General features: G+C 40.9%; 1 protein-coding gene across 2 annotated transcripts in view; it reads right to left on the bottom strand.

Annotated features, from left to right (window-relative positions):
* Positions 1-807: 807 nt before the first annotated feature.
* EXT1 (exostosin glycosyltransferase 1) overlaps positions 808-23,255 on the bottom strand; it is a 268,697-nt gene continuing 246,249 nt past the window's right edge. For both annotated transcript variants that reach the window (XM_045561765.1, XM_045561766.1), the window contains 7 exons: positions 22,508-22,640; positions 19,959-20,077; positions 18,761-18,856; positions 13,859-13,948; positions 7,945-8,105; positions 5,589-5,760; positions 808-1,345 (listed from right to left, as the gene is read on the bottom strand). In XM_045561765.1, coding sequence (XP_045417721.1) covers positions 1,160-1,345; positions 5,589-5,760; positions 7,945-8,105; positions 13,859-13,948; positions 18,761-18,856; positions 19,959-20,077; positions 22,508-22,640 — 957 coding nt within the window. In that variant the 3' untranslated portion in view covers positions 808-1,159. The remainder of the gene's footprint in view (positions 1,346-5,588; positions 5,761-7,944; positions 8,106-13,858; positions 13,949-18,760; positions 18,857-19,958; positions 20,078-22,507; positions 22,641-23,255) is intronic.

The raw sequence follows: 23,255 nt of genomic DNA, 5'->3' as shown, positions 1-23,255 counted from the left end.
ACAGTATTCACATTTGTTTCTGATTATTTTGTTGGCCAGATTCTTGCTCAAAATGTTTGACCAAAAATGATATTAGGGTCCCAATGGTGAGGCACACCCTCAGTTACTTCACAGAAATCTTCTTATTTATGGCATGAATTTATACATTATTACTTCTTTCTCAACAGGGAAGCTTCCAAAACTTGAGGTTTTCACAACGTTAAAGAGCTCATCTTGTAAATAATCTATTCTTCCCCATATACTCATTCTTCCTTGGCTTCTAAACCAAAGCCTTTACTCAGTGCTAACCAGATTTGCGTCAATGGTTGAATCTATAGTCTAGCCCACACCCCCTACAAGCATTGGGTTACTGTCGTGGGTCTATATTTCCATCTCACTAACATGCTGGTAGGTTATTTGGATGGTTTTTTGTGCAAACTGAACATTTCTTAATTATACTAGTGTTTTCTTGGTACTAACTCCCCCCACCCCCCCAATGAAAAACGATTATCATACGTATCTATCTCAAACATAGAGTTTTCAATTAGAACTGCCTACCTGAAGTCATAATACTTTCTCTCATGCAGCGACATTTTAGAGCTAAAAGTTGAAGTGGATTTGAAAATTCAAAGTGGCAAACAATTTGCCCTGGCAAAGTTGAATCATGAACTTGTCTTAACGTATGCTCAGTTATTTCTTGACACTGGGCAGAGTGACCTACTGTGTTTTCCATGAAGTCTGAGCATTTGTAAGTGCAGGAAACCCTGCGTGACCAACGTCTGCGGGAAGAGGAAAGTAGCAGCTTTGAAATAGTCACGACCAACACAATTTTGATTAAAGAAAGAACTCTGGTTTTTAATAGTTTTGATCATTAAAAAAGTTTAAACCTGCATAGCAATCATTTCAAAAATAATTATTTAATGTTCCATAATTAAACTGTACACAACCTAGTCTTGGGACACAGAAGCCAGTGAGGTGAGTTTGGAGCAGTCCGGTGCAGTCCCCGGAGCCAGGAGTCGAGCTCTCATTGGCCTGTTTGTTTTTTGTCATTCTGTTTATGTAAGTTTATTTGGATACTTGGCACGGTCTGGCTCTGCTGATGAGTGGATCTGCACTGGGAAGAGAGAGCAGCTGGACCCCAGTCCTTTCTTGCTTCCCCTCCCCCACGCGGCCGGATTCCTCAAAGTCGCTCAATGTCTCGGTATTTCTTCCTCAGAATAGAGACCTGGTCTTTAAAGAGGACGGGGTCGAGCCTCATCTGAGAGTGGATCAGCGGCATGTAGCCAAACCAGCTGGCAAACGTATTCATGCAGCTCTGTCGCTGGGCAAAGTGGTCAGGGTCAGCCCAGCGGGAAGCCCGAGAAGTCTAGGGAAAAAGAGAAAGACAAGGAGGACGATGAGAGACGTGCGGGATGAGAGGGGAACGAACACTGCAGAAAATGGAGTCAGGCAAATGGGCGAGCAGAGCGGTAGAGCCTGGGGTCTGGCCTGGCCACCAAGTCTCTTCTTCCCTGTGCCTGGTGAAAATACAAGCACCGATCCCAGGTTCAGCCTTGCCTGGCCTGAAGGTTTTCCCAAGGAATGCTAAGCTCCTCAACGTTAACAACACGCCCACACACAAAGATCCATGTTGACTAATTCTCTGAAATTTCTGAATTGACTAATTCTCTGGTCTGTCAGTGACTTACCGATGGAAAGTGGCCACTAAATATAAGACATCTCTTTGCACTACTGTGGCCACTAAATATAAGACATCTCTTTGCACTTGGGACCGAATACTGTGACTAACAATGTATGTTTCAAAGATAGTTTTCTAAATCCTTCTTGTTTACTTAGTTGATTTGGAGATATCAAGAATCAACTTTCAGAAGTCTGTCTTTCCATCTACCCAGCTCTTCCTCCCATCTACTATCTCCCTACTTTGATAAAGGTCCCACGGAATCCTTTGTTAAAAAGCCACATGCATAATGGAAGAGGAACAAAATAGCACCTTTTGCACTTCATTCCAGGCTAGCGTCATGCAGCTTCTAAAAATCTGTTTTCCCTTCTATAAACTTTCCCCTGAAATGACTCCATGAAGAATGAAAAGAGGGATTCAGTGGTAAATACAGCATGTTTCTGTATGACTGACTATATACTAAAATCTCAAAATTCTGTGCTTCCCTTAACCCAAGAGTTGTTGTGTTTCCTCTCCACTAAAATGCCCAAAGATTACTTTTAAAAGGGCAATCAGCCCTGTAAAGAGTTGTTGCTCACCCAAAATAGAGAGAAGATTAATTTCGGGTAAGTAGAAAAGATGGCTACCATCTTTTTAGTTCTCTGTGTTGCCTCTAAAGTTGGTTAAATATTTTTAGACCATGTAAAAGATTGGCATTGATTTAAAGAAAGCCTTAAATGCCTTGAGTGCTGAAATTTAAATATTAATAGAGTGACTAAGCATACTGTCTTTAAATCTATGTTTTTATGAAACAAGGAAAAGACGAGCTCCCCAATTATGGGGGGAAGAACACAAACCCATTTATGTCAATAGGCAACTCTTTAACGATGTGCATGTGCACATGTGTGTTCAATGTGTTTGTGTCCTCACGTACTGTTAAAAAATATTGTCATGGGAAGATGCATTTTAGCGTGAGAATCACTCAGAGTCACTTTAAAATCACAACTGTCAACATGCTTGAAAATAACATTGAAGATAAATACAAATGTCAAGTTACCTCTGAGCAGCAGAATAATAGACAAAACACCATTTGTAAAGTGTTTTCATGAAGCTCATTTGAACCTTGCCACAATCTGGTGAGGACTCTACCCAGGTAATGACATCCCCATTTCATAGATGAGGAAACAGGTTCAAGGAAGTTAGAGTTAATTGTTCAAGGCTAGAAAGGGGCAGAACTCAGGCTCCATTCCTTACCAGTTATGCTAGGATAACTCTACTCTGTAAATCAGAGAGAGGTCTCAAATTAAGTTGCATGGTTGAGTTCATATCAGACTAGACAGTCCCAAAAGTACCTCATTTTGTTCCTAAATTGATATGGGTTTGCAGAAACTTTCTGATTGGCCCACTCACTCCCAACGGGCCCCACATCCAGGCAAAAGCACTCACATATGCATATAAAATACTAAGAGCTTAAGCTCATTCCTGCTCACCAATTAAAGAAAAGTTCAGTGGAATCATTCAAATATCTCTTTTGCCTCTAGATTTTAACATTTATTCTGGGTCAACCAACACACATTAGAAAAGATGTCTTTCCCGTGTAATAAGAGCATAATCCCACAGCAAGACTTACTTTACTAGTCACACAGACATTCAATAAACTAATGTGTATAAATGGGAAGAAGGGACAAATATAGAACCTGGGCATATCTAGTTATACCTAAGGTTAAATTTGATTTGTCCCAAAAGATGCATAAAATGACTAGAAATGTTGCTTTGGTAGAATTAGGCAAATCTATGAAAAGGACACAAAACCAACCCCCCGAAAATCGTGTGTTATTAGAGTTCAACCCTTAGTGAGCATATAAACTCTGGGAAGCTAAAGAACTAACTCTCCAAGCAAACAATATTATAGGAATGTTACGTCATTAAATGGGATAATATACAGTCATGTGCCACATAATAACATTTTGGTCAACAACAGACTGCGTATACGATGGTGGTCCCATATGATTATACTACTGTATTTTTACTGTACCTTTTCTGTGTCTAGATAAGTTTAGATACACAAATACTTACCAGTGTGTTAGAGTTGCCTACAGTAGTTAGTACAGTAACATGCCATACAGGTTTGTAACCTAAGAACAACAGGCTATGCTAGATAGCCCAAGTGCATAGGCTGTCCCATCTAGGTTTGTGCAAGTACACTGTAGGATGTTCCCACACAACAACAAAATCACCTAACGATGCATTTCTCAGAACATATCCCCATCGTTAAGTGACGTATGCCTGTAAATAAAAATGTCTGGGCATGTAACAGATAACACATCACGCTTAAATTTGAATAGCCTTTCAGCTTCAAAGATTAAAATTCTTGCAAATTTTCTTGCCTGTTTTTTCAGTAATTAGAGGGAAATGGAATGTTCTACCAGACTCTTTGCTCACTAGGGACAGCTCTTTTGTCATAACCAATACCTAGAACAGTGCCTGATAAGCTGTACATTCTCAGTAAATACTGAATGACTAAATTATCATGAACTTAAAATCCTGTAATTTTTTTGCCCTTACTAAATTTAGTGAATGAAAAACCATCAGTTGTGTTAACATGAGGCCTAGCTCAGTTTCCCTTTGCAAAAGCTAGATTTGTATATGATTTCCAACATCTGTTACAACAAGGTACATGGAAACCCCTAAACAATTGAACTGATGGAACCCTGTTAATGCATATTCATTCAGGTTGACTTCAATCCTGTTGAATGCTCCATGATTTAACCTGGGTAGATCTAATGGTCTTACTTAAGGCTTTTGGTTTCTTACATACAGTATTGGCTCTGCCCAAGATGAATAAAGGTAGATGAACTTCAGCATATCCAGACGGCCTGATACCAAGACCCTGGGGTATAGAAGAACAAGCAGTGGAATGAAGAGAGCCTAGGATTAAACTCCCAGTTCTGTCTCTAACTTACTGGAGACTTGTGGCAATATGCTTAAATTCTTTGGGTCTTAGTTTTTTTATAAAAGAGAAACTTGGATTATAGTTCCTTGAAATGATCTTTAGTACTAAAATTTCATGACGGATACAATTTTTACTTTACTTTTTCTAAAAGCTTTCCTACATATTATCTCAACCCTGTGAGGCGGATTTCATCATTGCCACTTTAAAGATGAGCCAACTGAGTTTCAGAAGGTAACCAGTTTGCCCACAGCTTATAAATGTTACTTCTAGAACTGAAAACTGAGTATGATGACTCCTGGTATGTCACCATGATGCACAGTCAACTTAAGGGCAACCACCAGAAGGCTGTGTTGGAGTACTGTTCAACAGTTATTAAATAAGGTACCTACAATAAACTTACATACATTCTTCGTAGGCCTTTAACTCTGCTACAGCCTGAATGTTTGTGTCCCCCAAAATTTTTATGCTGAAACTTAATACCCAATGTGATGATATTTGCAGGTGAGGCCTCTGGGAGGTGATCAGGTCATGAGTCCTAAAGAATGGGATTACTGCTCTTATACAAGGGACCCCAGAGTACTCTGTTGCCCTTCTTCCCACCATGTGAGAACACAACAATCAGAGGCTGCCTACGAATCAGGATGAGGGCCCTTGCCAGACACCAAATCTGCCCGTGCCTTGATCTTGGACTCCCCAGCCTCTAGAAATATGAAAAATAAATGTCTTTTATGGTATTTTTGTTATAGCAGCCTGAAGACAATAAGACAAACTCTGAAGACATGTCTTTTTTGTGTCACCTTATAGGTTATATGGGAGCTTTATATTCTTTAATTATCTGTGTGCCAACCATACACCCCTTCAGAGCTGTTAGCTGTGGTTTATTTCTGATATCTCCTCATTATGCTTCCAGGTGGAGTACCTGGAGGAACACAAGTCCTCACTACCTTGGGCTGAAACACCAGTGAGTGAAACAAGGAAAGAGAGTTCTCTCACATTTACCTGTCCCATCATTGTCTCCTTATACTGCTTCTTCTGGGTCACTTTGATTGGAGGCAATTTTGTCACTGCAGACACCAGAAAATTCATGAGAATGTCCTCACAATTGGCCAATTGGTCCACCATGTTCTTCAGGCTGGCTGGCAGGTAATGGGAGTACAGGTAGTGATAATATCTGTAAAAACCGAAGGTTGGTTTCACACGGGGCCATCTTTATATGACACAAAACATACAGCCATTCTTTGAATCCCTGAACATGCCATGAATGGTGGTGATGAGGATGATGATGATGATAGCCCTCACTTACATGGTACCTGCTACATGCCAAATACTGTTCTAAGGTGTTTTACAAGAAATGCCTCATATAATCTTCATAAGAAACCTACAAGGTAGCTATGATCCCCATTTCACAGGTGAGGAAATAAAGCACAGAGGTAAACACAGATGCAGATATTGCTTTCCCAGTCTAACTTTCTATCAGACTGGTCAGTTATAAAGAGAAATTGAATACTTAGATGGCATGAAAAGTTACTTACACATGATGTATGTATCAAAAAGCTGCTTTATAATTTTAATTGTTGGCTTAATTAGAACTATACTGAATACTATCCCTTGACTCTGAGTCCAACAACATACTGTTCTATATTTGTGCCCCACAAGGTATATATATCTCAACTCTGTTAGAGTAAAATCTGAATTAATCTGGTGGTCAATCATTATAGAGAACCCATAATTAATTTGAATTATTTCTCAGATTATTATTTTTGCCATGTATTTATATACATAGAGCAGCACATCATTGTAGGAAAATCATTCGAATGAATCAGATTCTCTGTGTGGTGGCAGGAGGAAGGGGAACACAATGAACTTTCTAGATGTGAAATCTCAAGATCAAGATTCAGTCAGCCTAAATTTTTATGTCTTGGACATTTCCAACCCTATGCCTGAGACTCCAAGATTCTCTATTCTTTACTAAAAAAGACTAAGGTAAGGTTGGGTGTTTACTTTACTACAACAGGAAGGTGGGGGTTTCATTAGTGATTGAGTAGGAAACATCAGCTATCTACACTCACTAGTCTGGTAATCTTACTCCAGTCCTCTGGTTTTAAAGAACAAATATATGCAAACAACTGCCAAATTTATATCTCCATCCCTGACCTTTTTCAACATATGCTTTTGGGTGTCTTAACATGCCCAAGACTGAGCTTCTGTATTTTCCCTAATATTTACTTCCATCTTTAGCTTTCCCCATCTCTGTTGATGGCTATTCTATCCTTATAGTTCTTCACATCAAAAAACTTGGAGTCATCAAACTCCACATCCAAACTGTCAGGACATGATGCTGGAGTATCTTCAAAATACAGCCACAATCTGATCACTAGTCTGATCACTACTTTCCACCCACATTTGTTCGCTTTCTGGTCCCAGGCTCCAACATCTCTTGCCTAGATGATGTTAGTCACCTCCTAATAGATCTCCCTGCTTCAACCCTGGCCCCCTGTAGCCTCTTCTCAACACAGCATCCAGAGTAGATGCCTAAAACATAAGCCTAATGTCTCTGTCTGTTCTGCTCAAACCATTCCCTGGCTCCCCACATCACTTAGAGGAAAAGTCACATCCTCATGATGGACAACAAGGTCCTTGATCTGGGCTCCTGGACCTCTGTGACCTGCTCTCACCCACTCTACCCAGTCACACATTCATCCTCAAGACATTCATTCTAGCTGTTGCTTGTGCCAGAGTACTCTCACTGCAGACATGCTCTTGGCTAACTTCCTGTCCTCCCTTTCTCTGCTCAAATATCGCCAGGTCAGTGAGGATCACCCTGACCACCCTGCAACCTGCCCCATCTCCACCTTCAGCACTCCTTATCCTTTATTCTTCTCTACTGTGTCTTTCTGCTATATTATACACCTCCTTAACACAATATGCAATTCCTATGTATATTGTACCTCCCTTTGTTAGAATATAAGACCTGCACTGGCAAGGAATTTCTTCTGTTTTATTCAATGGTGAATTCCAAGCACCTAGAACAGTGACTGCGGGCGCTCAATTAACTATTGACTTTTGTTGTTATTCTGAATATTCAGTTGCCTAATATGCCCTGAGTATATCTTCACACTTCAGACTAAACTGAAAATGTTACTCTACCATAATTTCTGGAAAGGCGATAAGCCTAACGGTTTCACTGGTTTCAAAAAGACACATGTGCCATATTAGCAAAACTTAATCAGGGATACAGATTAATTTTCATTAATGCTGTTAGTAAGATTTGGCCTAAGTTCCTATTTATGTAGCAGCCAGAAAATAATATAAAGAGCTCTATAACGTCAGCAAGAGAGATGTCTAACTTCCTCACTTGTGGTAAATAGCAGCTCCTGTCAACACCATGGAGTAGTCATTCGTCCACTTGGATGTGTACCCCCACCGCTCCTTAGAGTTATCCCAGAAGTGGCTGCGCGCAGGGTACCCCACGATCCTCTCGGGGAAGCTCTGCCACACGGTGAAGGCAAAATCCACCTGCACGCAGAACACAAGCCAAACAAGCAATCAGCAGTGTTAACAAATGTCAACAAAACATTATCTTCCCCCTGCTAATTCATAACGCAAAACCCCGGGTCTGTGGCGAAACATTAATTCTATGTATTCATCAGCAAATTAAACTGACTGCTTGACATTTTGCCCCATAATTATGCACATTTTAATGTTTTCTGTTCAAGAAACTTCAGATTAGTGTGGAAATGAAAGGAAAAAAAAATTGCTGATATGTCCTTTAGAAATCCAGTCTGTTCAATCTAAAAAACAAGTCAAAAAGCAGTTGCTTCCCCCCGCAAAGTGCACGTGACTGTTGATTCACACGATGCACCAACACATCTGTTTTATCAACGAGAGCAGATTTCCTATGTATATTCAGAGAATGAATATACCACACAGATCATAACCAGCATATATCAAAGCCAAAGTGACTAAAATAATAGCATCCTCTGAAGAGCAAGAGAAATGACTTTTTTATTTTTTTTTTTACAAAAAAGCACAAGTTGTAACAGGAATACAGAGCAGATATTATAAAGCAAAAATAATTCAGGCCTCTCAGGTATGAAGATGCACAGTGCAAGGGAAATCTAGAAAAAAGCATCCACGGTAAAAATCACTAAGAATAAGTGGGGACAAGGCCAAGTGAAGCCGCAGCATGATTTTAAAGGAAATGCAGCTAAATGACTTTCTAGTACTTACAATAACCCAAAGCAGGTACTTCTGAACCTGCTATAAGCTAGCATTTATAGCTAGCAGATAGTGTCTTTTTAAATGTGTAAGCTCACTTCTAACTTTCTAGGATCATTTGATGAATGACAAAGATAAATAGAAAATAAAAATAATAAAAAGTAGTAACAGCAAACAATCATATAACGCTCATAATCACGTAATGCTCATAATGTGACAGGCACAGTTTACAGATACTTATACATTTTAACTCATTCCATCCTCAGGATAACCCTGTGAGGTAGGTACTTTCATATTCTTCAATTTACCAAAAGGGAAACTAAGATAGATTCGGGTTTAGTAATTTGTGTGAGCTAGTAAGCCGCAGAGAGCCAAGATGTGAACTCAGGCAATCTGGTTTCAAATTTGCTGTCCACTGTATCACAGCCTCTCTTTTGGCTCTGTGGCTACAGCGTTGAAAGCAATTTCTCTCTCATACAGGTTACAAGCCACCCTGCAACCTTTGTCCTATGTCTTCTTGATAAGCACCGCAAAAGGGTATTTCATTTATTCTGCAAATATTTTGAGTCCTGGCACTATGACAGCAGCTGGGGGTACTGAGGGATGCTTCTAAGTCCATGTCCCACCCTCTCAGAGGTTCATAAGCAGATAACTGTTCATGGTAGTCAAGAGGTGAAAACAACCCAAATTCTATCAGCTAATGAATAGTTTTATATATTCAGATAATGAAATATTATTCAGCTATAAAAAGAAATAAAGTACTGATACATGCTAGAACATGTGTGAACCTCAAAAACATTATGCTAAGTGAAAGAAATCAGATACAAAAGGCCATATACCATATGATTCCATGTATATGAAATTTCCAGAATATGCAAATCCATAAAGACAGAAAGATTGACGGTTGCCAAAGGCTGGGCACAGGCTACTTAATGGGTACCCTTAAAAGGGTTTTCTTAATGAAATTAAGGGTTCTTTTAACAAAAATGTTTTGGAAGACACTAGTGGTGATAACTACACAATACTGTGAATGCACTAAATGTCACTGAATTATATATTTTAAAATGGTTAATTTTATGTTATGTGAATTTTACCTCAATAAAATAAAAAGATGGAGCAAATAAGCCTAGATGAATATTTCCCAAGCTTTCTGCCATACTCTAATACCATATATTCAATTACTTATTCAATATTTTTCTTTAAATTGACTATTTTTTCTTTTAAGTTAGCCCCATCCTAGGTAAAAAAAAAATCAGTGAAATCCTAGGTGTACTGCTGGCAATATTATTTTCTAACAGACAGCAAAATAAAAACATAATTGTTAAATGAAATATGCTTTGCAATGAGCCATTTCATATTATCTTCTGTACACAAACCATCTCCTGGAAACACTGGCCTGGGTGACATTTAAAGATCCTTTTATCTCCAGATTCTTTAGGCTTCATTAGAAGTCACTATTTTTATAAACAGCCATAAATTCAAATTTTTATGAAAATCCAATATGGTGTCAACTTGATAGCGTCACCATGAGGTGACCAGATTAAAGACTATTCCTAGGTGTTTCTGGATGAGGTCAGCATTTGAGTGGTGGGCCCAGTAAAGCTGATCGCCTTCCCCAACGTGGATGTGTCTCATCCAATCAGTTGAGGGCCTGAATAGAACAAAAAGTTGCAGGAAGGAGGAACTCACTCCTTTTGTCTTCCTCCCTGCCTGCTGAGCTAGGATATCAGTCTTCTCCTGCCCTTGAACTGGGATTTACACCATTGGCTCCCTTGCTTCTCAGGCCTTTGGACTCTGACTAGAATCATACCATTGGCTTTCCGGTGTCTCCAGCTTGCAGATGGTAAACGTGTGACTTCTCAGCCTCCACGATCTTGTGCGCCAATTCCAATAAATCTCTCCCTCTGTTTCTCTCTCTCCCCCATATATACACATATACACACACAGTCACACACATGTACATCCTATTGGTTCTGTTTCTCTAGAAAACCCTAATACACTGCCCTATCTTAAGATAAGAAAGACTTGGAGGGGGGAAAGCGGGGTGGTGGAACATACACCGAGAAAGCTTGGCAGGGAGCAGGCCATCTCCAAGTTAAAAGACAGCTAGGGATGGGCAGCATTTGCCAGGAAATTGAAATTAGGTCGTGATAACCTACACATTGTCACTGGTGGTCAATACTAATGGTGCCAGCTGATGCGACAGTGTATTACGCAGCCTGTTGTCAAAGAAATGGCCTGGCTGTCAGCACTCTTTGTGGCTTTCCATTATTCTTCGAAAAGGAAACACACGCGCTGGCAACTACTACAGAACCCAATGGGGTGTTTTCATCACTTGAGTTTCTTGCTACCTCAGAGCTGTTTCAAGTCATTTCAAAGGAACTCAAAAGTAAATTCAGATAAAACTACGATTCTTCTGATAGCTCCGCTTTCTCCTGCAGATCATTAACACATCAAAGAAGGCAAAGGTCAGCTTATGGCCTTTTCTCTTAAAAACCAACATCTGTTTTCTTTTGAGGATTTGCAGCAATTCAGATAAATGTAAATAACTATAAACCAACTATAATACCCTTTATAGGATGCTGTTTAAAAATCTATCCTTAATGCTACAGAGAGACATTTAAACAAGCCAAGACTCCTTTGAGAGGGGGAAAAAGAAAAACGCACCAACATCTATTCACCTAAAAAAAGAGAAAAGAGAAATCCTTGCCCACAACCATTTTAGGCAACACAACCTCTCCACTGATCAGGCAAAAGCAAACCAGACTGCCAGCCTCTTAAATTTACATATCATTTTCAACTCATGTTGACTTCTAATTACTTCACATACAACACATGTTCCTCCCAGCATGCACTGAGTGGTTGGAATTGCTATTCTTTGAAAAGAAATTCACCAGCATGAGGATGCATCACAGCAGCTGAAAGTTATTGCACCATGGGAGAGGGAAAAACAAATCCTAGAGTGAGACTAATTGCTTTGTGCCCGGGGGAGGATACAAGGTGAATCAATACTTCAGGTCATAGGATGATTTATGTATATGCTGTAGTTGTCTTGACCATTTGTTGCACCATGACTATGTGCTACTTTTCCTGTGTTTGCCCTCCAAGATCCACTGCCCACTCTTCTTGCCCTGCAATGATGGAACCCTGTGGACTGTACCACTTGGTCTTTCTTGCTGGCTGGTGGTCTGGTTAGATCAGGTCAATGGGCATCACCAGCAAGAAAATGGAAGCAGGACAAAGAGAGGTCGGTGTATACTCTCCCTGTTCCCTGTCTGCTTTGGCACCACAGTTCTGGCAGTAACCGTGTCTTCCCTGATCATAGCACTTGAAAGGGATGGGCAACATATGCCAGAAAACTGAAATTGGGGCATGATAACCTACACGTCGTCAGTGGAGGTCAATGCTAATGGCACCAACTGATGGGATGGTATATTATGTTGCCTTCCTTTCCTCTGTGCCATCTCTCAGGGCCTTTGGAAGCACAATTCCCTTTTCCCACTCCTTCAGGCCTAGGGGAGGAGCTGCTTCCAGCTCCAGGTGCCTCACCATCTTTTGTGGGGCCCTTTAGCCCCACTCATGCCTCCCTCAGTAATCCTAAGTCCCTTCATCTGAATCGTCTGGTTTGAATTCTGTTTGCTGCCAGGACTCAGATGGATATAGGCAGAAGCTGTGTAACCAAAGCACTTGGCATGGAGACCAGAACAAAGAAATCTCTCAATAAATACTTGTTGAATGAATGTGTTCCTATGATGCCAGCTTCCCTTGCAGGAAGCAGCAGAAAAATGCAAGCTAGAGCATCCCATACTCTGAATTCCATAGCTGCGTTTCCCTTTGAACATTAAGCTTGCCTTCTCCCCAACAGCCCCTTCTCCTCCTGCCGCCGTGCACACGACACAATTGGCTGTGGGTCCACCTTTAATCCCCACACCATGCATCCCCCAGCCATTCATTCAACAAGTATTTATAGAGCTTTGGCTGCACAGAAAGCATTTTATCAAGGTGAGACCCAGGACATTCTGTCCTGGGATTATTTAGTCTGCCCTTGGACATAACGTCTGTGTCACTCCATCCAGTGGGAATTGAAAGCATCAGTGGAATTTCAAGAAAGACACTGAGTTCGCTAGCCTAGGTCAATGCCAAGTCCCGGCTCTGCGGGCAGCAGACCATTAAAACAAGACTGGTGTCCAGGAAAGTGCTGGCTGGTAAGTGCAGATGTTTAAATGGAAAGGAAAATGATTATGAACAAAAAGGAAAAAAGAACGGGAGGGGGAAAGATATAAGTAGTTAAGTCTCCAGGCTTTTTAGCAGCTGCCATTAATAATGTATTTCCGATATACTCCATTTTTATATAGCTGTCTTTGGTCCCTTCTATGGTTTAAAGTAAGGTTTCACAGATCAATACTCATTCGAGTTGTAAAAATTGGTTTTCTACCATATCTATCTTTCTTCTTCTCTCTCTCCTCCTCGCACATTCTTTGGGCAATCTTATTTTTGGCACAAATACCTGAACATCTGAAATAGCAGGAATCTCCATTTCAGCCTTAAAGTGCAACCGTTTGCTCTTGTGTGGGTGAAAGAAAATGAGCACTTTAAACCGAGACAGAAAAGCTGCTTTTGGAACCCAGAATAGTGTTCCCTAACAGAAGCAATAGGATAATTGAGGAAGGATGGGATTGTCTGCTCTGGGCAGCATGATTTCAAGATAATGCTGAACAGGCTCCCCGCCCCCTTGGTTCTGCACACCTTCCCACAGCTGTACTGTTCAAAAACAAAACAGGAGGGCAGGCCAGAGAGAGGGGAGGTGAGGCACAGGCATGCAAATGAGAAGCCAATTAGCAGAGACAACAAAGGGGAGAGTATCGCCTCAGGGTGCCAGGTGGTGGCAAGGTGCTAACAGGAACTGGGTTGATTAAAACCAGCTCTGCAGGAAGTTTTGAAAAATGTTTTGGACTTCTGCTGAGGCCAAGGCAAGAGAAGTGCTGGCACCTTAGGATTGAGGCAACGGCCCCCAGGGCCCACTGTCCTGCGCCCCAGGCGTGGGTTCTTACCTCCGTGGTGGAAAGCACAGTGTCCTCGTCAAGGCTGAGCACCGCGTCTGTGATGATGTTGTCATAGGGCAGGAAACGGCTGCTCATGACCTGGGAGTAGGTAGAAAGCAGGCAGGAGGGAGGAGATGAGGCAAACAGAGAGGGACCTTTAGAGTCTTGTTTTCAGGAAAATTCCCCCATCCTCATCTGCATAAAGAATGCTCCCCTATCATGTCACCCCTCAACACTGAAACACTTTCATCTCCCATAGACGCAGATTTATGTGTTCAACAATTATTGGGCACCTACTGTGTACCAGGCACGCTGGTGGTCAAAGGAGGTATTAAGAGACATAAAATACATTCCCAGTCTTAGAGGAGTTCATAGTCTGTAGAGGAGAAAAAGACGCAGAAAACCAGTCTTGGCTTGATACAAAAAAATGCCAGGAGCCCGGAGTATGGAATAGCCAACCGCTTGGAAGAGCAGACGAAGGCCACACAGAAGCAGTGACATTTAAGCAGGACCTTGATGGGTAGGAATTCACGAGGTATAGACAGAAATGGGGCATTAAAGAGAGAGAGCTTGGTGGGTGCAAAGAAAGCACAGAATAGAGAACAGGAACATGTGGGTGGATGGAGCAGTGATTCCAAGTGTGGGACGAACACCAATGGAAGACCAGGCAAACATTTAAAAATTTGAATATATATTTGTTTTAGCCAGATTGGAAAAAATATATGCACATACGAGGGCTGTCTGGAAAGTATCCAGCCACCTAAGGATTCTTGTTGTATTAACAATGGCTGGACACTTTCCAGATAGCCCTTGTTTCTTAGGAGCTATAGCAATCAAAGGTGGTGACAAAATTCCTTATAAATAACTTCATTAAAATGAAAAGTAAGCTGATTTAAAGAAAAATATTAAATACCAGCACATGTGGTCCATGGACTTAGAAAAATGGTGAAGGTGGTGTATGAACAAAGTTTGGGCAATTCCAGGATAAAGGAGGGTGAGCTGTGTGTGTGTGTGTGTGTGTGTGTGTGTTGGGGTGGGGGGCGGTTTAGGGATGAGGGAATCAGTTGGAAAAATTGAGGCCAGAGATGTTACCCTGTGATAGTCACAGCTTAAATCTTTGTGTCAGATGTGCCATAGAAAACTAACCCTAAGAATGCTGATACCATAAGAATAACTAACATTCTTTGAACATTTACTATATGCCAGGAAATGTTCCAAGTCCTCTATGTCCATCATCTCATTTCATCTTTATATTAACCACCCTATATTGTAGGGGAGGAAACTGAGGGACAGAAAGTTTAAGTATCTTGTCCAAGATGGACCTAAGATTCCATCCCAGATGGTGTGATCATATACAGCGCCTCAGCCATTGGGCTACACCTGTCTCAGTTTGAAAAGGGCCTCAAAAGTGAATTTAGCAATCACACATTCACTGCCTTTCTCTGGAAGTCACGTAAACAGCTATGACATCCCTTCCGAATTCACACTTGGAGACCCAAGAAAAACACATTTGCCATCAACTTTGAAGGCACAAAGGCCAGGGAATGAAGCAGGTGAACACTGGAGACAAAGGGAAAGGGGAAAAGGAGACAGCTACCCAGGGGCCAAAGATACACCCTCCCCAGATCTGAGCGCCCAAAGCAGCCCAGGCTACGTTCACACGCAGAAGCCCGCTGGCCTTCAGGACCTCCCCTCACACGCGGTTTCCAGGCTGCGACACTACGACAGGGCTTAGGGCACTACAGAGTGGAAAATGGCTACTCTAACTCATCTCCAAGAGCTCGAGGGGTATTTCTACAGCATAAATGGCTTCCGGGACTGCTCCTACACATCTGTCAACAGGGTCAAGGTTTTTTTTCTTTTTCTTTCTCAGGCTTTTGAAATAAAATAAAATATAAAGCAATCAGCAATCTCACATACACAGCTCTCAGAAATCTCAGCCTGAAGCAATTCTCCTGATACTGTTTACATGTCCACTGACCAACGCAGAAACCATTAGCTGCCAGCTTAGCAATGCCCTGACCTTTCCCTTGTTAAGCCTACAGGGGAAAACTGCAAAGACAAGGCCTATAAATTCAAAACAGAATTTTGCAGTTAAAACAGCAAATACATCAATTTTCAATTCAAGGACAGATGTGGAGATTTTTAAGTGGAGAAGGAGGAGAACATAGGGTTTCTTCCCTATCACAGGTTTTAAAAAGATCTGTTTCCTTTTTTCTGAACCTGTTTCCTCAACAGAGGTAAAACACCCACAAGCCAGCCACTTTCAAATTCTAGTGTAGAAACTAGAGGTTTTCTTTCAAATACCTTGCTTCAGCTACCTTCTGGAATGGATTAGCATGGGAAGAACCAATGTACTTATAAACTCAATCCTGAGTGAACTGGGTTTTCCTTGTTAGTTCATTTACGAAATATTTAGCTACCATGAGAGAGCCCAGCTCCTTCAGAATTAATAAACATATTTAAGAAGTTACTTGCCTAGGAGGGTGGAGAGATAAAAAATGTACACAAATAATTATAATGATAATAATAGTTAATATTTATTAAGCAGGGCATTTATATGAATAATATCATATAATTTGATCCTTTCAGCTCCCTTATTAGTTAGAGATTATGACTGTTTCCATTTACTGAAGCGGGGGCACAGAGATTAAGTAACTTGCCTTAGGTCACACAAAAGGAAGTCTGACAGCCCATGAGACAAACCATAATATTACAATGCTTCACGGAGGGTATGTGAGAGTCACTGAAGCCCTGGGATATGTATAATAGGCACAGGGTTAAGCACCCGATATGCAATATCTCACTTAATCCTCAAAATGGGCCCACGTTTTAGCCCAGGTTCCCTAGAACACAGAGCCTGAAGCAAGACTTAAGTGCAAATGCTTCACTAGGAGGTACAATATCAGGGCTGTGAGAGTCAAGAAAAAGGCACTAGCACCACATGGCCGCTGGAAGCAGTGGCCAAGGCAGAAGGAGGCAAGGACTGAACAAACTGCCAGGAACCCAGGTATAGATATGGCTGCAGGAATCTCAGACATTGTATAAGAGATGTCTGATAGAGCCCACGGGAAAGGTACTATTATTATCACCACTCTTTTATAAATAAGGAAACTGGGAGTTTCTTTTCACTGAGAGTGAAAATATAAAACCAATCAATGAGTCAGAGCATGAAAATGCAATACTATCTAAAGATGCCAGAATGGCCCTCAGACAGTCAGAATGGATCCTGTCCGAATATCTTGACATACCCAAAGAAAGAGACGTTATCTACCAGAAGGAGATCTGGTCTCCCTGACCCATGAATGCATGAAAACAAAGTTCAAAGTTAACAGCATGCATCAGAGCACTGTTCAGGGCTTCAGGCATTGGAACTGGAACAATGCCATCCGTATGACAGGCTACTCCACTGCGAAGACGGGCAGAGGGGTTGTAGGCAGATTTGTGTGTGTCAGTCCCTTTCGTGAATCCATGCCTATGGTGAGATGGATTCACAAGGGAGGCATGTGATGATGCCAACATTCACCTTTTCTCATGAAGTGCTTACCAAACAGCTTTCTGGGAAACAGGTTGCTTCACTCTAGCCTGTGAATGCCTAGCTATATTTGTTATATTCCCTACTGTGTTCCAAGCCTGTTAGATGATGCTGAGCACATAGTAGGCACTCATAACTGGGAACAGAATAGGTAATGCACGATCATCTTGTCCATGTGACAATTACAATTCTCATTGCATTATTTTGAACCATATGATATTGCCACTTCTGGTGAGCCAAATGATGATTTCAAATGGTTCTCCCTAATAAATTGGTGTTTTGTCATTCTGGCTCACAGGTGTTTTACTCAGTGTGAGCCAGTCTCTCATGACCTGACCCCTTGGGGACTGACAAGGGAATTCTTTTAGATGACATTGCTTTGCCAATCTCAATTTAATTTAGTAGTGACTAATTCCTTCAGAATGGGTAAGAGCTATAAGAAAGCAACAAGCAGAAGCTAGAGAAAAAAGAGCTGACCTATGGCTGCCAACAGTGGAAGAAATTTCAAGGAGGAGGTAGCATGTGAACAGGGGCCCACAGGATACAGGGGGATGTTGACCATCAGAGATGAAGAGTTAACTAGAATGGTCAAAACTTAAAAAATTAGAGGTAGGAAGAGACACAGTGCAATTCAGATAATTGTAAATGATCAAATTTTGTAGGGGACAGGGTCTGTAGGGGAAAGCAATGAGAGAGGAGATTGGAAGGCTGGCTAGGGCCAATATTATATGTGGTGTCAAATGTCAACTTCAGGCATTAGTAAATGGAGTCCCTGAAGGGCTGGGAGGTGATCAGAAAGATTGTTCAGTTCTAAGCAAAGTAAACTGGAGAACAGAAGCAGGGCCAGCTAGGTAGCACTCATGACAGTCTTTGGAGGGAGACACCAAAACAAAATCAAGGAGAAAACATCCTTTTAAAGATAAATGTGAGAAAGAACCACTATTCTGACAATCACAACTTATTTGGATTAATCAGCTAAGAAAACCTTATGCATTACCACCACTGTCAGCTTATCCTCATCCTTGTCATTTATGGGAACATAACTATTGCCAGGCTCTGAATCCACTGAATCCTAATAGCAACCCTATGAGGTATGTATTATTATTTCCATGTTGTAAATAAGGAAATTGAGGCTCAGAGAGGTTAAGTATCCACGCAAAGTTGCAAAGCTACAAAAGAGTTAGTACTAAAGACCCAGGATCCCCTGATCTGAAAGCCTATGGCTGTCAAAGCAGAGAACATTCTGAGACAAGTATAGTTTTAGAAAAAATAATCTAGGGATGGGGGGAAGACATGTAGGGCCAACACCCAAAGTGCCCCATGGAGACATGAAGATTCCATGGTGGTTCCACATTTAGGTCTCTTTGGAATCCTACCTTGCTTTCTCCTTCAATGACGATGACAGGCACAGCAGTGGCGGGCCAGCGGTGTTTGGCTGGTAGGGGCTTGTCACAATTCCATAGAACTATGATCTGAAATGGATGGAGACCATTAGATGGTTGGGTTAGGTTGTATCTACGTGGGCCCCCAACCCAAAGCCTCTTCTCATAGACAGAGAAAGGGGAGCTGGAGATTTCAGCAAGACAGAATAGCAGGCATCAAAACTGAATTTTAAAGTGAGTCCACACCCACACAACCTTCAGAACCTTATCACTTCAACAGCTAGAGAGAGAGGACAGAAAGAATAACCTAAAAACCTCTGTCCAGGGGAGAGGAGAAAGCTGCAGGAAAAAGAAGTAATTACAGGGTTGCTGGACCTGAATAAAGTGGTTGCCTAAATTCTGGTATCTTATGATGGTGAGTGAGATAATGACTTTGATCAAATTAAATAAAAATGTATACAGAACATCTGAACATCTGCTATGAACTTGCGCAACGTGGGAGAAATAAAAGAATTCAAGATAGAACTAGGATGAGCTCATGTTTTGCATTCTCTAGAATGGCTGCTGATTTTATATGACTTTATAATTTCCAATAAAGGCATTTAGTTAAAAAATGCACACTTTCATGATTTAATTCTTTCCTCATCTGTAAACCTTCTTGTATAAACTAATTTACAAATCAGAAAAACCACCCTTGGAGCATGGGAGTGATACTGATTTGGAAAATATTGTTATCATAGACATAATCTTCTGCTCCCAGTTTTATAATTAGTCATGGTTGCGGTGACATAAACGTTGACACTTCCTGACACCAACAAGTCTGTTTCTTCTATTGACACTTAGTTTCCTGGGTCCTCCTAGGGGCCTTTCTGATGTCACTTCATCATTTTTGACATTTAAAAACAAAATCATGTGCTTATACATTCCTTACAGAATGTGTTGGTGTATACGTATATATGTATTTTTAACCTTACACCAGTGCAAAGGTTCTCTCTGTAACCCACCCCTTCCTTGTGCCAGATTTCACTTCCAAGAACTTCTGGGTGGACGGAAAGGGCATAACGAGGCATGACAAATGAAAGGGGAGTCGCAGGGAGTCCCGGGGAGTGAGGGTGTAGCAGGTGCGGAGCCAGGAGTCTCTGGCCCACTCAGCTGGAGCAGACAGGGGCTGCTTTGTCAACCTCCCACTCACCTGGGCACAGTACTGGGACTTGGCTGCCGCCACGAGAAGCTTCAACACTGGCTGGGACTGAGAGACCAGGGGGGTCACTGCATGGATGACTGCAGTGAATTTGGAGGGGGGCTTTAAACCTGAAATTAAAAGGAGAGAGGAGCCTAATGAAGCACCAGAAAACAAGACTTAGAAAATGATTTCTCCTTGCTCCACTGCTCACCCTGGAGCTAATGTTCCCTCCTAGCATGTTTTCCCCTCACTTCTTATGTCCTGACAGGACAAAAACAAGGTGAAAAGCTGCTAGTTAACTACCGCCTGAGTCTACAGACCTCAATACCTTCCAGATTAATGTCCATTTCCAGATTCTTCCTTTGACATCCTTTGCCTCCCTTGGTGATGTTTCTATACCGAGTGTCTAAATACACACATACACAAACACACAAACACACACACACACATGCCTCAGTCAGCACTCTCAAGAAAGGTTCTACTCTAGTCACTTCTGTCTTCGCATGGATTGAACTAAACGTGCTACCTTTCCCAGGGTATTTGCATGCATCTTATTCTTAATTATGTAATGAAAGGGTTTTGCCTAAGAGTATTGCAAATAATAACTAGTTAGTGGGAAAGGTTAAAAGAACACCAAGGTCTGACTGTCTAGGTTTGAATTGCGATTCTGCCAGAGTGGTGGTGGGACCTTAGAAAGATTACTTAACTCTGTTTCCACACTGTGAAACAGGCCTCACGGTAATAGTACCAAACTTATGCAGCTATTATGAGAATTGCATTAAATACGTTAGTGCATACAAAACACTTAGAATAGGACCCCAATAGTAAGTACTCTGTGAGTGTTAGCTGCTATCATCATCCCCATCCTCACCACCACCACCACTCTGGTCCTCACCATTACTGTTTTGGAGAGGAAGCCCCCATACTCTAAGAATCTCTTCTTTGCATGGCAGTGACATGGCTGAGAGAAAAAGTATGTGATGCAGACTTCTGCCAACTGAGAGCTCTGAAGCCCTAGGTGAAAAAGGATGATAAATATGCAAAACAACCATTGCCACCAAAGAGAGAGAAGTGAGATGGCTTCTCCCCAAAGAGTTTTCCCACAAGGACTCACTAAGAAATTAGACAGGTTAAGGAGCCTTTTAAAACTTCATTTGTTTAGACCTTCTAATTTGGCACATTAATAGCTTAAATGTGAATGAGAGAGTGCAGGGACACACAAGTTAAGCCTTGGTATTGAAGGGATAAAGGTTAGAATCAGACTATGTATATTAAAGGATTATACAAATGTCTTATAGAGAAAATTATATCATCCAGTAGCACTTTAATTGTATGTTAGAAAGAAGTTAACCTTCCCAACATCTAGATACACATTCGAAGTTTTGCCAGGTAAGAAGAATAACCACGTTTGAAGGACTGCATTTTTAACAGTAAGAACAAGTCACTGCTTTTAGATTTTCCTGTAATAGTTCAAGAAGCATCATTTACACACCTCTAATGTGCTTACCCCAAATGAAGATCTCAGTGCTCCAAAATATATAGAAATTAGTATCAACTACAGCCTTAATCTAACATTACTAAATTCTAAAGATGTTACCCAACATGGACCATTCACTAAATTAGATATGGTCCCCATCACATGTTTGGTTGGATTAAAAGGCTCTTTGTCACTGGGATTGATGCTTCAGGCCATGAATTTCTTTAGGTTTCATCTTATCAGTTTCAAGTTCATATACACCACGCAAAAAAGGAAGACATTGTTATGGAAAACAATAGCATTTTGGTAGAAAATCTTGAGTCTTTTTGCCACATCAACTTGAAAGAAAGATGCTTTACTATCCCAGGGTTTCTCAAGTTTGGAACTGTAAAGGAGTTGAAATGTCTAAGATATTACTAACATGAGAACAACTGTGGCTCCAAATACACCAATGTCTAAGGCAGTAACAGTAGCCCTTTGTAGAGCTTTATACCTCTGCCATTTCCTTTTCCCTATTGTGATTAGACTAAAGACTGCTTGAGAGCAGAGACTGTATCTTATTTGACTTTTTATTTTTAGCACACATTAGCTTAGCATTTAAGAGGAGCATAATAAGTGCTGAAAGAATAAATAAATCTGCTCTTGTCATATATTCTTATTTTTCCTTTCCCCTTATTCAGTGTTTATTTGGTATAGGATAGAGATGTTGGGATAGTGGGAAAAAAAATTAGAGAGAACTCTTCTAGCTTCATCTTATATATGATGAGCTTAAAATTATAGCTAACCCATTGCTATGTTCAAAATGATCCATAATTCAGGAAGCCTATTTCTCAAAAAGAAATTACTAAATATAAAGTGTAGCTGCTCAGATAAAAAAAAAAGTTGTTTTGTTTTTCATTTTGCAATGCTCTGCTGGATTTATAATTCTTGAACCTGACATGTCATTATAACATGACTCTAGAAAGCAATCTCCAATATAGCCTGTTAGACCCTATCACAAAATCAAAGAATCAAAGGGATTTAGTTGTGTACGACATCTTAGGGGTAAACGAGGGCAGCTCCCTGGAAGGAATTCACTTACCTAAATTAGCATAGTAGTAAGGAAAATCTCCCAGATAAGATGAATACTGTGGTAGTACGAACAATCCTCCAGGATGTTTGTTCCATATTAAACTGTTACGTGATATGTGCTTGAATATTCTGTCCTGAATAATCTAGAAAACAAAACCATAGCATGTGGTGAGGAAGAGACCCTGATATTTGGTAAGAGTCATGCTTAAGGCAAATTTGAAGGATGACAGCACTCAGAGTAGTGACTCTATCCCACCCTCATTCTCCAGATGAAAATGTAAGCAAGACAGAGAGAGTGATGGAGCAATGAAAAAAAGTAGGGGAAAGGAAGGAATTATGGCCAAATTTCCTGAGTAAACTTTAGTTAAACCATAAATGCTATCTTGTCTTTCTATAATAATGAGTTCATTTCAAAATAGACTACGGAGAAGAGTTAGTCTTCCCTTGATAGTTAAGCATCTAGCAGTAGTTCCAGAATTATATCAGGAAGATCTGCCAAGCTTATTGAAGACATGACACTTTCTAGAAGCTGTGGAGGTTTGGGTCTGTTCCTTTGATCCAGGAGGTAGATTTATTTGCTTATCATATTTCATTTTCCTTTCAAAGTGAACTGTAGGACTTTGGGTACTGGTTACTGAAGTTTTTCTGTATTTCATCTCATAAAGTAGTGAGTTAACAATTGCTGAAAACATCCTCCATTAACAGGACAAGAACCATGGCATATGAAGACTAATAATAGCCAAGCTAGTTCATTAGTT

This window comes from Lemur catta, chromosome 9 (assembly GCF_020740605.2).
Source record: "Lemur catta isolate mLemCat1 chromosome 9, mLemCat1.pri, whole genome shotgun sequence".
NCBI lineage: Eukaryota > Metazoa > Chordata > Mammalia > Primates > Lemuridae > Lemur > Lemur catta.
This window is presented reverse-complemented; position numbering and strand designations above follow the sequence as displayed.